We start from the raw sequence: 14,698 nt of genomic DNA on the forward strand, positions 1-14,698 counted from the left end.
TTTTCTGCTGGAACTTTTACATGATTATGCAACATCCCACATTTCCCAGGGAGCAGAACAGGAGTGGGAGCAGTGGGGAGCTCCAGCCCCAGGAACTGAGAGCACTATAGTTACTGCCTGGGGCACTTCTGCAGGGGTTGGTTGGGAGGTGGGATGGGGAGACCTTCTCTTCCCAGGAACACACCCATGCGCCCTCAGGGAGCCCTGTCTGCCTGTCTGGACACATGGAAGACAGTGACCCAGGCTCTGCTGCCATCCCTGAGGCATAACTAAAAATCTGCTGGCTCCAGGAGTTTTGCTATTTTAGGGTGAGTCTCTCCAAAGTCTCCACCACCTCAAACTCCCTGGGGCTTCTCTCTGTGGCTGAGTAGCAGAGATAGTGACCTAGGATCAGCTTATTGGAAATTCCGAATTCCAATCTGAACCTTCTCAATCAAGAAACTGCAGAGGAGGGGCCAAATGGAAAGGCCATCAATCTTCTCACATGGACAGACAGAAGCATAGTACCTATGTGAGTCTCAGAAAGGGGCGTGCAGGTATCTCCTAACTTTGTCTAGTGCTTAAGAAGAATTCAGAGGGACTTCCTCCTGACCACAGTCCAGCAAAGTGCAGCTCTCAGCACTGAACAGAACCAGAAAGATGGCCCAGGGATCACCAATTGCTCCTGAGAGGGCGCTGCTCGATGACTTTTACACCATTGTTTCTGCACCAGTGAAGAGGCTTAAGGCTGAGGCTTCTGGGATTCTTTGGAGACTAATACCCTAAACCATATGCTTTGCAGCCCTAGGCATGGATGACCCCAGGAGAAGAAACCTCACAGCTGAGCCAGCTGTGTTGGGCGTGTGATGGGAGCATGCCTCACCTTGAGAAAGGCTGGGAGGATCCCTCCCAGATCCCAGACTGTCACTCCCACTTGTGCCCAGTTTTGGCTGCCAGCTCTGAAGTGCTCCTGACCTTCTCTAACATGAAAGCATAACAGAAAAAGTAGGAAATGGCTTCAGGGAAAGTCATTGTGTTAAACCCACTCCTACTTCTAAGAGGTAAAGAGGTAACCAAATTAATCCCAAGCATGGCAAGGGCGGAGTGGGCTTGCCAAGGTTAGTCAGCGTTTTCCCTTCTGGCCTTGGCAGTCTGAGATCCAGGCAGACAGAAGAAGGGCTGACCTGACTGTCTCCTCTTCAATGCCACCAGCAGGAGGCATCCCAGAGGAAGGAGCTGAGGATTTACAGGAGGCTTTTCAAAGTAGCAGTAGCTACCAGAGGAAGCACAGGTTTGGCAGAGGATACTGAGGCCATAGAAAGTGGCCTGCGACATGTTCTCCAAATCCCCATTGATTTGACAACAAATCAAACCCTGAATGGAGCCTGACTCACAGCTGGCAGGCGTGGTTGCAGGGCGGGGCTGGCGTATGCTCGCCTTACCTGCCACAGCCCCAGGCACATAGGCATGCCTGGCTTGGCATCTGCCTCCGGCTTCAGGGTGCACACTGACGTCTTGGATGGCATCTCCAGAATCTGAACCTGACAGTAAGAAAACAAGTTGATTTGGGCTGATGCCAAGTTAAGTTTGTGCTATACAAACAAGAGACTTTTAAAGCGATTAGCCAAGGTTGCAGCAAGTTTCTGTCTGCTCCCCTCCCTGTAGGACCTGGGAGCCGACTCTCCTAATTAGGCTTTACAGGCTCATGGGCTTGGGTGCTGCAGAGCCGTTGCACAACAAATATTCACATCATTCCTGAGTGACTGGCCTGTCACAGACTGGTGGCTGCTTTTGACGTCTCTTGATTTTGCCATCAGGGTAGACGAGGCCTGGCTCAGCCAGTCCTAATTTAGCTGGGTCATTCTCCCTTCTCTGCTTGCCACCTTTCTTGATGAAGGTTTTACCTGATACAGGAATTATGCTATGCAACCTTGGGAGTATCAAATGCACAATAGCACCTAAAACCACCAAAAGCCTAAGAAATGAGCAAGATGTGGGTGCCAAAGGCAGATTCTGGATTTCCAGGCCCTGACTGCTATCCTGCATATCCCGGCTGCCTGAGTGCTGGGCTCTTCTGCACCTGGGCCTTGTGGCCCATATATCCAGGCCTCAAAGGCATTCCTATCAACTTGAATAGGCTGCCAATCTACTGACCATCCAGGATAGACTCTGCCCAGCACCATCCCTAGGGGATGGCCAAGGCTGTAAGAAGTAGACTGCATCACTAGAAACCAAAGACAGGAACTGGACCCTTAGCAGTCCTGTGGCCCTAAGTGCTTGGGTTCCCTCAACCACCTAGTCAGGACAGGGCATCCCCTCCTGCAAGCTCAGAGGAACAGGGTGCTCCCACATGCCACTGGACAGTTAAATGCTCCCCTGCCTTGTGTTTGTGGTGTTGAGTGGTTCTATTGTTAGCCAAGTATGTCTGTGCCCTGTGTCATGACTCTGTGAACTAGGGTACGGGATGTTGGCCCAAAACTCCCCTACCAATAATGTGTCAAGAATATCAATGTGCAGCCAAACTTGACTGGCAGACTAGCCAACAGAGAACATCCCCTGGATATCCATGAGGATCCTGTGGTCCACGGAGGCTGGGATGTCAACTGGATAGGACTCACACTAGCTGGACTGGCCTCTTGGGCTAAGGTAGCAGACAATGTCTGAAGGGCCAGTGGCTGGGCAGGTGAGAGCTGCACTGCCCTTACTATGTTACATAGGAAAATGTGCCTGGGCACCTAGGTCTGAGTTCTACGTGTGCCATATGCATGCTGGAGGATTATGCCTAGGCAGCCTCCAGACAGCAGAGAGTTGAACATGCAGCCTGGTCCTTCAACTAGAGTCCTGTTAACATGTCCACCTCTGAAAGATGGGCCAGGTTGTGGTACTCTCTGGGCAGTGTTCTTACCAGGGTCCCCGTAATGGCTCAGCTTTGGAGAACTAGGCCTCTGCCCCTGCTGTATACCAGAGGCAGCTCATAGCTCTGTTCCATCTGCTACAAAAGGTAAGTCTTGCACACACGCACACAAACACACATGTGTGCATACATCCAAAGCTAAGCCATGTGGGGACCCTGATGAAAGCACTCTGCCAAAAGCCAGGAGATCTAAGATGATGCCAGAGCAACGATGGACCAGGAGGAGCCAGAGGTAGGGCTCTGAACCCTTCTCTACTTTCTGTGGGATAATATGGACTCTATTGCCAAGTTTTTTCTTGTGGAATCAGCCACTGTCACTGTGTGAAGAGCTATAGGTACAAAGCACAGCTTGGAGGAGTGGGCACCAGGCAAGGATTGAGTTAAGATCCAAATGCTGCAAGCGGAAGAAGCCCTCAGTACACACATGTTCCTGGAGTATCTGGGGGAAGTTAGAAATTATAGGACACATACTTTGCATAGCCCACAGTTCATAACAGAGAGCTTTCTGACCTGTGGGCTCAAGAAGACCCCTCAGGTAGCACTGCTGAGGAACTTGAGGGCAGGGGGCCAAAATGGGGGACAGGAATCCCTGAGGGCGTAAGCAGGAAAGGACAGGAGGGAATATGGGAATAGCACTTTTTTGACTTAGATACTTCATGCAAGAAAATACAGAGCACAGGTCCTGGACACAACCACCTGGTCCAAGCATCCTGATCCAGGCTTTGTGCTATCAGAGGAAGAGCTCCTGGTCTTGCTGTAGTCAAAGCCTATAGACAGTAGGTGCTTTCCATCTGGCACCCAACTGTGAGTTTTGTTTCCAGAAGGAAAAGGTTAGGTTTGGGCAAGTGTGGCCACCCAGACGGCCAAGCAGGGCAGGTATATGCTCCCCAGGCATTGTTTGGGCGTAGGCCAGCAATGCTTTTCCAGGGCTCAGTCCAGGCATATTCCAGGTGAGAATGTGGAAAACAACCATATTCCCAGGACATGCAAGGTTCCTAGACGCCTGTTCCTGAAAAATACCAATACTGCCTGTACTGGGAGAACTGGGGGACAGGAAGCCGGCTAAAACCATGCAGGGGATGGCCTCCAGCGAGGGAAGTAGCAGGCTAACCATGCACCAACCAGTGGCCTGGGCCTGGCTGAGATGAGAACACATAGAGGATGGCTAGCCACACCGCCCTTGGGAATGAACTCTCTCAAACTCAGAATGGCATGCATGGGTCTGCAGCTGGGGAGAAGCTGGCACCGCCTGCTCCCGCCATCCAGGAAGGAGCATGCCCCTCCTTCTCACATTAATAAAACCTTTAACAGGTTTTTGGCAAATTGGCAAGGAAAGTGTATGTAGCTCCTAATTGGTGATTTAAATGTAATCATGAACAAATAAATGCCTGTTTCTATCTCATTATTTATGAACCGGCTCTGCTAGAAGACAAAAATGTCTTCTTGAGTGGGGGCCAAGCCTAACCAAGTGTTTAGGCTGATCTGCCAGCACTGGTGGGAGCTTCCCTGCCTAGCACCACTGGCCACAAAGGACTATGAGCCTACAAGGGGGTGGACAAGAGCCCCTTCCCAGGAGCTCCTGCCCCTGCAGCAATGGTCCTGTGCACTTACCAAGCCTGACAATCACCACTGTTAGATCCTTTTCCATTCTGCCAAGAAGCTGGGCCTGTGGTCTTATCACCCCCAACCCCTTATGCTGTCCTATGCCCTGGCTTCCCATGTCCCTCCTTTCCTTATATCCTGGGCACCCCTTCCTTCATAGATTATTTTTCCTTTGTCCCTAAGGTATGGACTCTGCAACCTGACCAGCCACGTATCATTAATATCTCCTATCACTCTCCTGTGCCTGAACAGTGATCTCCCTGCCTCCTAAGAGTCCTCTCCTCACACACTCCTCTGCTCTTCTGCTCCCCAGGCTATATGACTGCCACTATAGTACCTTGCACTCTAATTTACCAGGGCCTTGGTTTCTCATCTCCTTTCTCTTGCCAGTTACTCAAGGGTTCCTCCTGCCTTGTCTAAGTACCCAGAGGAACTCAGTGATCTCTCCTCCAACCACCCTTGGTGGCTTTAGGCCTGTACACTCAGCTATCCCTGGCTGCTCTGGGATTCCACTGGGTTCCAAGGCCTCCAAGGCAAGAGCACCTCCCCTTGGCCCCTTCTGACTCTAACCACTGCCCTAGAAGGATGGCTCATCTTAGCCTGCTTCACAGACAATCAGGCCAAGGCAAAGCCAGCTGTGCAGCAGCCTAAGGACATCAGAGCTACAGCCCTGTGCCTACACACAGCAGCTTTCAGAGCCCAATTGGCAGCCGGGTATGCCTCTTTACCAGGCATGCAGGACAAACACTTCTGTTTAAGAGAAAGCCAGTATCTAGTGACTCTCAGAACAAAAGGCATCAGGAGTGCTGGTCTCACCTCGTCAATGCCCTTCCCTGGCACTGCAAGCATCCAGCGTGCCTGACCAACACCAAGAACAGAGCTCCTACAGAAGCCCACACTCTCCAGGCACACAGAGTCCACAACAGCATTTCGGCCCTCTGCCAGGTCCCACAGGCACAGTCGCAGGTCCCGACCCTGACTGACAAAGCAAAAGGAAAAGGCTCTGAGACCCAATGAGCACATACATACCATCCCAGACAAGTATTGGGCCCTCAGCTCCTTAAGGGTGAAGGTGGTCACATTCCTAGAGAGCAGCTATGGTGAGTACTGATCACTCCAGGCTGGGAGCCTTAGCTGAGCAGGGCTTTTTCATCTGGAACTTATACCTGAGCCTCACCAGTGCCAGGACTCACAGTGGACTGAAGACAAGGGTGCTCAGTCCCCTGACCAACCTCCCAAATCCCTCCTACTGCTTCCTATCCCAATGATGCACTGACCACCCTCCCACCTTTCTTTCTTCTCTCTGTGAGTTAAATTTAAAAATCCTGCAGTTGAGGCTTGGGATTTAGCTCAGTGTCATAAGCACCTGCCTGGCAAGGGTGACGTCATCAGTTTGATTTCTGGTACCAAAAAAAAAATTCATGCAGTCTCATTCAGGTCTTTTCTGAAGTAAATTCTCTCTCTCTCTCTCTCTCTCTCTCTCTCTCTCTCTCTCTGTCTCTCTGTCTGTCTCTCTGTCTGTCTCTCTGTCTCTCTCTTTCTTTCTTTCCTTCCTTCCTCTGGTCCTGGGGATAGAACTCACAACCTTGCACTTGCCAGGAAGATACTTATGCCACTGAGCCAAATCTCCGGCCCTTGAAGAAAATTTTAAACCTACATTTAAAAAACCCATACAAGAGGGCTGCGGATTTAGCTCAGCACTGGTCTAACAAGCACAAAGTTCTGAGTTCAATTCCTAGTCCCCTCCCACCAAAAGACTTAAAAAATTTAAAAAATTAAAAAAATAAAACCATACAAGAATGCTTAGAACAGCTCTACCTATTATCACCCAAACAGGAAATAACCTTGCCATCCTCCAACAGGAAAACAGCCTGTCCACACCATGGAATATCACCAGCAACAGAAAGGAGCCAACTGTTGATCCATGCAACAGCCTAGAGGAAGCTCAGAAATGATCTGTTGAGTGAAAAAAACCAGATCTGAAAGGCTCTGCACTCCTGTGACATTCTAGAAAAGGCACGAAACAGGTAGAGAACTATGGAGAAAACTTCCCACAATGGCAGCTCTGGGCCCAGCAAAGCAACAGACTGTTGTCCTGGGGAAGCAACTTCAGGACTCTGTATCTGCAAGACCCACAGAACCACACCACACAGAGTGCACTTCACTGTGTGAGTGGCAGAAAGCGTCAACTGAGGAAGATGCTGGGAGCCCTGGAAGGACCAAACACTGACAAAGTGGATGACCCACTGCCCTGTGGAGTAGGAGGGGAAGCTGACCTGAAGGGTCCAGGGAATGTTCTGGCTGTCAGATGCTTTAAGGTTAAAAAGAAATGTAACTGCAGAAATACAGTGGCCCAAGTGCTAAGTGGTTTTCTTTCTTTTTCCTCCTCTTCTTTATTTATTTATTTTGGTGGTACTGGAGATTAAACCCACAACCTTTGTACTGGAGCTACAACCCCACCCCTCCTTTCTTTCCCTCCCCTCCCCTTCCCTTTGTTTTCCTTTCCTTTCCTTCCGTTCTCTTCCGTTCCCTTCCTTTTCTCTTTCTTCCTGTCTTTCTTTTTCTCTCCTCTCTTTCTTTCTCTCTCTCTTTTCCTCTTTCTTAATTTTGAGATATGGCCTCACTAAATTGCCCAGGTTGGGCTCAAACTTGTGATGTTCCTCCTTCAGCCTCCCAGAGTGCAGGAATGACAGACATATGCCCCCACAGCTGATTTAGTTTCTCACAGTAGGAGAAGCGGCAGTTCTGAACACTGCACAGCTCCACTAGGGTGGAGCAGACATGTAACAGCGGTCAATAGTGAGAACTGTACTTCTTCCTCACAGAGAGCTAGAGATCAAATGGGTCTGTTGGGGTCATTATCAGAAACCAGAGGCCAGCAAGAGTGTATGTCACACACACAGAGACAGACAGAGATGAATGTAGATATGCACAGTGGTGTGGGCATCGTGTACCTAGGTGTCTCCCAGCATTGCCCACCCAATGCACCTAGAAGCACAATTCTAGCATCCAGGGGTCACTAATCCCATTCTCCAAATATAGGAGCCACTTTATTTCTAAAGAAATAATGACTGTAGGCTAGGATGAGGGAAGAAACCAAGGTGACTTTTAAGTATCTTTCATGTAGCAACAGAAAAAAATAGAAATACTTTAAAAAAATAAAGTAAAAGATAGTGGCACATCAAAAAGATAGAGGCCTCAAAGTTAGAAAAATCTGAGTGATAAACACTGGTAGCATTAAAATTTTAACCCAAAGAATGAAATGAGTCCCAAAGAATCCTATTTTCATGAGTAAACATATAAATAAACAAGCAAGAAAAGCTTTCCTCACAGGTTCCTAGGTTTCAATTAAAGTAGAATTCTAATAAAAGGAAAGTAAGGCGAAATGAGGGAAACAGAGAGCCCTGCTACCAAAGCAAGTTCCCATGAAAACACCTCAGTAGGAACCTGCAGCCAGAACCCAGTGGTAAATGCTAACTTTAAGGAGAGACATGGTATTTATGCAGGCACAAATTGTCTCCCTCTAAATATCCTTAGTTAATGGTGCTGGTTCCAACACCACCGGCCCACATGTTCATGGATCTCCTGCCTTCAGGAGATGCAACAATTCTCCTCCTCAGTGCGGGCAAAACCTGCTGCTCAGGACTCTAGGAAGCAACACAGGTTGAGGATCTCTTATTCAAAATGCTTGAGTCCAGAAGTGTTTTGGATTTCAGTTTTTCAGATTTTACAACAGCTGCACAGAGTCTATCAGTTGAGCATTCCGAATTTAGAAACATGAAATCTGAAATGCTCCAAAATTCTAAATTTTTTGAGCACTGACATAATACTCACACCCCTACCCCCACAACCTTTGGATCTTGATGGTGGACCCCAGAAGACATCTCCTGACCCAAATGATCAAGTCAACCTCAGCTGCAACAAGCCCAGGGGACATCACGCATTCCTGGTACCCTGGATTGTCCTGGGATGAGAACATTAACTTCTGTGGGTTTCCTCCCCAAACCCATAGCACTCTTTTAAGCCTGATAGAACATCAAGCTGAGGGACTTTCTGCAAAACGTCTGAGCAGTACTCCTCAAAAATGTTGAGGTTACACAAACCAAGGAACAGAGAAATGATCTCAGAATAGAGGAGACTAAGGAGCCAGGACAACTCAGCAAACCCTAAAACAGAAGAGATGTTGGTAGGAAAACAATTTGCACAAAACTGCTCTGAGCTACTACCATGCACAAACATTCTACAGGTGGCCATGTCATATGAGGCAGCCATGCCTTGGAGAGCCTGGCTCATGGAGGGCAGTCTTCCTGGGGCTGGCCCGGAGCAGATACATATCAATCTTTACTTGGTTTCCAGAGAATTTGCCAAGCTGATGTTTAAATACGCCTGGATATTTGGCGGACTCAGATTTACATGGCCTGCATGAGACTGCAGGACAGCAGGGCCCAGGATGGAACCCTGGCATCAGGGACAACAGGAGGGTGTCCTTGGCACAAGGGAGGACTAGGGTAGGTAGGGAAGGCAGCCAAGCATCATGCTCATGCCTAGCAGTACTGACGTTCACTGGGCAGGGAATAAACAACTAGCTTCTTGTCAAGGACAGTCAGCCCTCTGTACCCATGAACTCTAACTGTGGAATCAATTGACAACTGGAAATATTTGGGGAAAAAAAATACTGCATCAGGACTGACCATATACAGCCTTTTTGTCATCTTTCCTCAAACAATACATTATTATCACCTATGTAGCATTTACACTGCATGAGGTATTATTAGCAATCTAAAGATGATCTGCATATGTTCTATGGAAATATACCATTTTATAAAATAGACTTGAATGTCCATGGGTTCTGCTATTTTTAGTGGGTCTCAGAACCCTTTGGGTACCAAGAGATAACCACAACTATCCAGAAAACTAGCTATAATCACAGCACTCAAGAGGTTGAAGCAGGAGGACTGTGGTAAGTTCAAGACCAGGCTACATAGTGAGTATAAAGCTCACCTGAACTACATAGCAAAATCCTGTCTCAAAAAGCCAAACAAAATAAAACAAGAGATGACTGTAACTTTTTATTTTGTACCCACAGACAGTCACGAGGATAGCTTGGAGATGTCCACAAGACCTCCATGATGACCTACTTTCCTAAAGCTGCCTCTCAGTCCCTCTTGGGTCCCATATACTCACACCTGTGCCCCTCCTCACATAAGGACACTACCTCATCACTAACACCCCTAACCTCAGTGACACACAGCCTCTCTCAGTGTCTTGCAGTGGCCTGCTGAGATCCACATGGGGAGCATACTGCACTTGCTGCTGGACTTCATCAGCCATCAGCCTTCTACCCCTCATGGCACCAGCATGCTCTTGTTCCCTAGGGGACACTGCCTGGTGATGAGACCCAGGCCACGTTTCTGGAGGGAGGCCATGAGGAGGATGCTGCAACCTCCTTGGCCATCAAAATAAGGGGCACATAATACAATCTACCACCAGGTCAATATGGTTCCTGCTGAGCTGTCCACTGCAAAACACGTTTGCCCTTGTCTGGCAAGGGTTCTATGATCCTGTGGCAAGAGATATTCTGCTGTTATGATATTATCCTAATATTCAAATGACCCCAGCCTAGGCACTCCTGGATGCCACCCTGCATCACCTTCTCCCTTTTTACATGTCTTAACACTCTTCACACAGAGATGGAGCAGTATTTAAGACAGAGTTTATCTAAGTGACTGAAAAACACAAGAAAAGGGTCCATCAGGGTTAGAAAACAACTCAAATCAAAGCACATTTAAAAGGGCCCATGTACAGGGGGGATTTAAGGGAGTGGCACACCTGCTTTAGGAGGCACAGATGGGTGTCTGTTGGTAAGTCCAGCATACACATGTGCTGTGTATGGCCCAAACATCACAGCTCTGGGTTCAGGGGCCTAAGCTGCAAGTAAGTATGCATGTGTATCCCAGGCACAAGAAGACTCAGATGACTCCTCCTGACAGTTTTGTTCATAACAACCCCAAATGGGCAACTTGATCACCAATGGGTGAGCAGATACATATATTGGATACCACATAGGAAACAATTAGCTGTAGCTACACATACCACAAAGATCTTGCAGAGATTAGGATAAGACAAAATCAGAAGTAAAAGGCATTCTTTTTTTTTTTTTTTTTTTTTTTTTTTTTTTTTTTTTTGTCTTTTTCGTTTTTTTATCGGTACCAGGGATCGAACCCACGACTGCCTGCTTGCAAGGCAGGCGCTTATGCCGCTGAGCTAAATCCCCAGCCCCAAGGCATTCTTTTTTATAGTTCCAGTTTTCTCAAGGAAAAAAAACAGATTGTGCTTTTCTGAGACAAATATTAAGACAGTAAAGGAAGAACAAACAAGGTATGGAACTACCGTCTACCTCTGTGGAGGGTAGATAGCACTTGTGAGAGTGGCAGGTGGAGCTGGGGAACTTAGGGGGCTGGGACTGCTGCCCTTCTTGACCAAGAAATGGTTACTCAGGTGCTGCCTCTATCACAATGCAACTATCTGTACACTCCTTCTTGCACTTTTCTACTAAGTGCCAGTATGTTATTTTTCACAATGAAAAAGGTAAAAGAAATATTCTGCCAAAGAGGCTGTTATGGCACAGATGTAGGTGGAGCTCAAGTCCATCCTTCCCCACACTTGAAAGTACATGGCCTACTTCAAGGGCCACTTAGAGAGATGTGGCTTTCAAACACAGCTGAGCACTGGCGAGGTAGCCTTGCAGGGTATGGTCTCTAGTGCAATGTAAATGCACCTGGGCAATCCACACCTGCAGTCTCCACTTGCAGCCTTCAGACCCAGAGCTGAGCCTATTGAAGAGGGCGTCTGTAGCACCATCCTGGCTGGGACACAAGGCACCACAAAATGCTTGCCCCAGGCTGCCCTCTTAGTGTGCCTCCTACACCAGGTCTGGCATTGTGCAACCTGGAGGACTGCTCAAGGCCACCCAGGTGCCTGGGCCCTGAAGGAGCAGGAAGCTCCTAAAGGCCTACCTCTCATCTGAAAACCTGGGGAACATTTACTAATGGCAACCTCAGTGCAATTGGTTTAGTGGGATATTTAGAAATGATGTCTACTCTGACAATGAAGAAAACGCCAAAAGCACACAGAGGCATCTGAGCTGAGAAGGAGGCAAGGTTTGGGGAGGGTTCCAAAAACACCCAGGGCCAGAGCCAATGTCCTCCTTGACAACTCTGGTCCCTCAGCCCTGACAGTCATCTTCTGAGTGGTGGCAAACATGAGTAGTACGAAAGTGCTTGACAGGCTATCAAAGGCCAGATAATCCTGTCCTCCACAGACTAGACTCCACAGCACCCAAGTGTCCTGGGCACTGAGTCTTGAGGAGGAGGACAGGCGTGTCACAATAATGCTCTAAACATGAAGGATGCCAAGTCCCAGGAGGGAAGCATCAGGAATCTGTGGGAGAAAAGGCTGCTCAGGGAAGTAGCACTTTGATTTAGTTTCTGAGTTGGCAACAGCAGTTCCCAAATGGGGCAGACAACCCTGTGACTGAAGACAATGGCTTGCTCTGGCAAGGTGGCCCTAGAAGAAGACCTGTTACTGGCTCCTTGCACACCCTCCCCATCCACGCCACACTCTGTCCTTCCCTCTCCCCATGGAAAGCAGAGCAGCCTCTCACCCATTAGCCTCTTCTGGCTTCTTCTTTGCCCATCTGGTATCCTTAGGTCTGTCATCTACAGAAGAGCACGGTGATGATGCCAGAACAGGTCCAGAAACTACCAAGGGATGCCCCTGCCTCAGGACTGCTGCAGACTGTAAAGCCTTGAGTCTTTCAAGGATAAAACCTTCATGGCCCCTCATGATACTCCCATGCTAGCCTCTCTATGGCCACAATCTATGTAGCCTCACCGGGAGTGACAATCCCTGCCCCAACTGAAGCACAGCCTGTGGGAAGGGCCTTTTCTTATACCTTTTAGCAGTCTCTTCTCAGTAGTTAAGGGGTGGGTTACCAACAGTCAGCACCTGGACACAGTGCCTTGGGAAAAGCCAAGGGCACTAGAAACCCACTGTTACAATAAACAGAGGCTGGACTAGTGAGCACTTCGATGGGTGTAGGCCACAAGATGCACCATTGATTTGTAGGGTATAGAAAACACACACACACACACACACACACACAATCTTATAGACATGGGCCCAGTGCCTTAGAGGAAGAAGCCTAGATGGGCAGAAACACAGGAGACGCTGCAGGGACCACAGGAGGGAGTCAGCCCCTTCATTGCATCCACTCAGAGGCTGAAGCAAACCACTATAAGAGTCAACTGGGCAGTTACAATCTGGTAAGGGACACATGGCCAGGGTTCCAGCTCTAAGTCTATGGCCTGTGTGCCCACTTGGTTCCCCCAGGCACTTGGTCACTGAGCCTATCCCTCTTCCACTTCCTTAACCCATGGTGCTGTCACTTCTGCCCACCTCAAAGCCAAACCAGGTGCCCTTCATGAAGCCTGACCCTCCCTGCTATGTCACACCTGGGCTGGTAGAGGTCACTCCAGATGTCACTAGCCCCAGCACTCCAGTCTCCTGAGGGGTCACCTCCCAGTCCTGCCTTGGAGCAAACAAAGGCCCCAGTGAAGATGGTAAAGCCAACAGATGTTGGCTCTGCCAGCCTCCCCAAGCACAAGGGGCTGGCCTAGTATCTTCCACATGCTGTAGCCAAGCTGACTTGGCTCTCCCCAACCCCTCTCCTTCTTTTTCAATTGAACTTTGAAGTGTTCCGTTTCACCCTAGCAAACAGGTGGAGCCAGAAGGGTCTGTGTTGGGGTGCCATTGGTTCCCACAGGAGGCCACAAAGTGGCTGCTTTAGTGCTGCTGTGACATACCTGAGGAGCTGGGGACTTTGGGGAAGCATCTGAAGCCAAGTTACACTCTGGCCCCCATGGCCATCCAGGGTGGCAACTGCTCTCCGCGTCTGGAGACTCCAGATATGAATAAGACCATTCTGAGACCTGTTGAGAGGAGTCCATCACAGGTTAGGAGCAGGAAACAGAGTGAGGTGCACACTCAGAGCAAGCTGGGACCCACCCAGACACCAGACACCTGGCAAATGTGGGCATTTGACCCCTGGAAGTTTTGGTTAATAGCCAACAGGTCTAATTACAAATTAAGGATAAAACTGGCTGCTTCCAGAGAAAGTGGGTGGGAAGGCCCTCAGAGGCCTGTGTAGGGAACTCTCCTGCTCCAGAGGAGAAGGAGAGCCCTGCTACTTGAATGTAGGCTACACAGAACAAAGGAGCATATGTCCCTGCCTCTCTATGGGGGTCTATCCTGAAAGGACAGAAAATAGAAGGGACTGGTGGCTTGAAGCTCTATGCTAGAATCTCAAATGAGTTCTTGGCTGTGGTAGCCCACAACTCCCTGACTTTATCCCCAAGCAAAGGCTGAGGTAACTGCTACTCACCCTGAGAAAAGCAGTGGGCACCCCTGGGCCTGGGTCCCTCCAGAGAAATGCAGTGCATTCACCGCTGACTGTGTGCCTCGCAGAACAAACTGTGGGTCTGGTGGTGGTGGTAAGAGGGAAACAGCCATGCTAGGCAGAGCGCAGTCACCTGGGGACCAAAGAAGGACACATGAGTGACAAAGCCCTCTGTTGAAAGGAGGCAGCCTGGGCAGAGGCAACTCAGATGCTGATCCAATCAATACCCCTGGCCTTCTGTTTGTCCTGGGGAATGGAGACTTCCTGCTCTGCACAAGTGCTGAATGGTTCTGTGACTAAGAACCAGCTCCCTGCACAGGCCATGGGAACCCATTCAGGTGGGTGGCACTCACCCATTCCCTAAGTACTGGCCTCTTCTGGTCGCTGCTCCTGATGGGATCTTTAAACTCTCTACAATCCCCATTCTGCCTATAGGCTTTAGATCCCAACCTCGACCTTCCTTGGGCAGGCACAATGGTATTCACACCTGCCCCTAGCCACTTTGGCCCTGGGTACCCTGCACAGAGCTTCATGCTGCCTTCAGGGCTTCTTGTCCAGTCTGGGGACAAAGATCCTTTACTTGAGAACAAGAGTATAGCTCTTTTCCTAGCATGCACAAGGCCCTGGGTTCCATCTCCAGCACCTACTCCCCCCCAAAGAGTCTCTGCTTCACCAAACTTAATTCAAGGTCTAGGCACATGTATGAACTTCTTTGTGAAACCTAGTTTTAGTAAAAACTCTGCCTA

At 49.1% G+C, this 14,698-nt stretch overlaps 1 protein-coding gene across 8 annotated transcripts in view; it reads right to left on the bottom strand.

Annotated features, from left to right (window-relative positions):
* The window catches only part of Gnb1l (G protein subunit beta 1 like), a 71,915-nt gene that overhangs the window by 17,676 nt on the left and 39,541 nt on the right, over window positions 1-14,698 (bottom strand). For all 8 annotated transcript variants that reach the window (XM_063226110.1, XM_005007312.4, XM_063226114.1 and 5 more), the window contains 4 exons: window positions 13,938-14,085; window positions 13,360-13,485; window positions 5,312-5,474; window positions 1,422-1,520 (listed from right to left, as the gene is read on the bottom strand). In XM_063226110.1, coding sequence (XP_063082180.1) covers window positions 1,422-1,520; window positions 5,312-5,474; window positions 13,360-13,485; window positions 13,938-14,085 — 536 coding nt within the window. The remainder of the gene's footprint in view (window positions 1-1,421; window positions 1,521-5,311; window positions 5,475-13,359; window positions 13,486-13,937; window positions 14,086-14,698) is intronic.

This window comes from Cavia porcellus, unplaced genomic scaffold (genome assembly GCF_034190915.1).
Source record: "Cavia porcellus strain 051 isolate PalLab524CR breed Dunkin Hartley unplaced genomic scaffold, mCavPor4.1 scaffold_16, whole genome shotgun sequence".
NCBI lineage: Eukaryota > Metazoa > Chordata > Mammalia > Rodentia > Caviidae > Cavia > Cavia porcellus.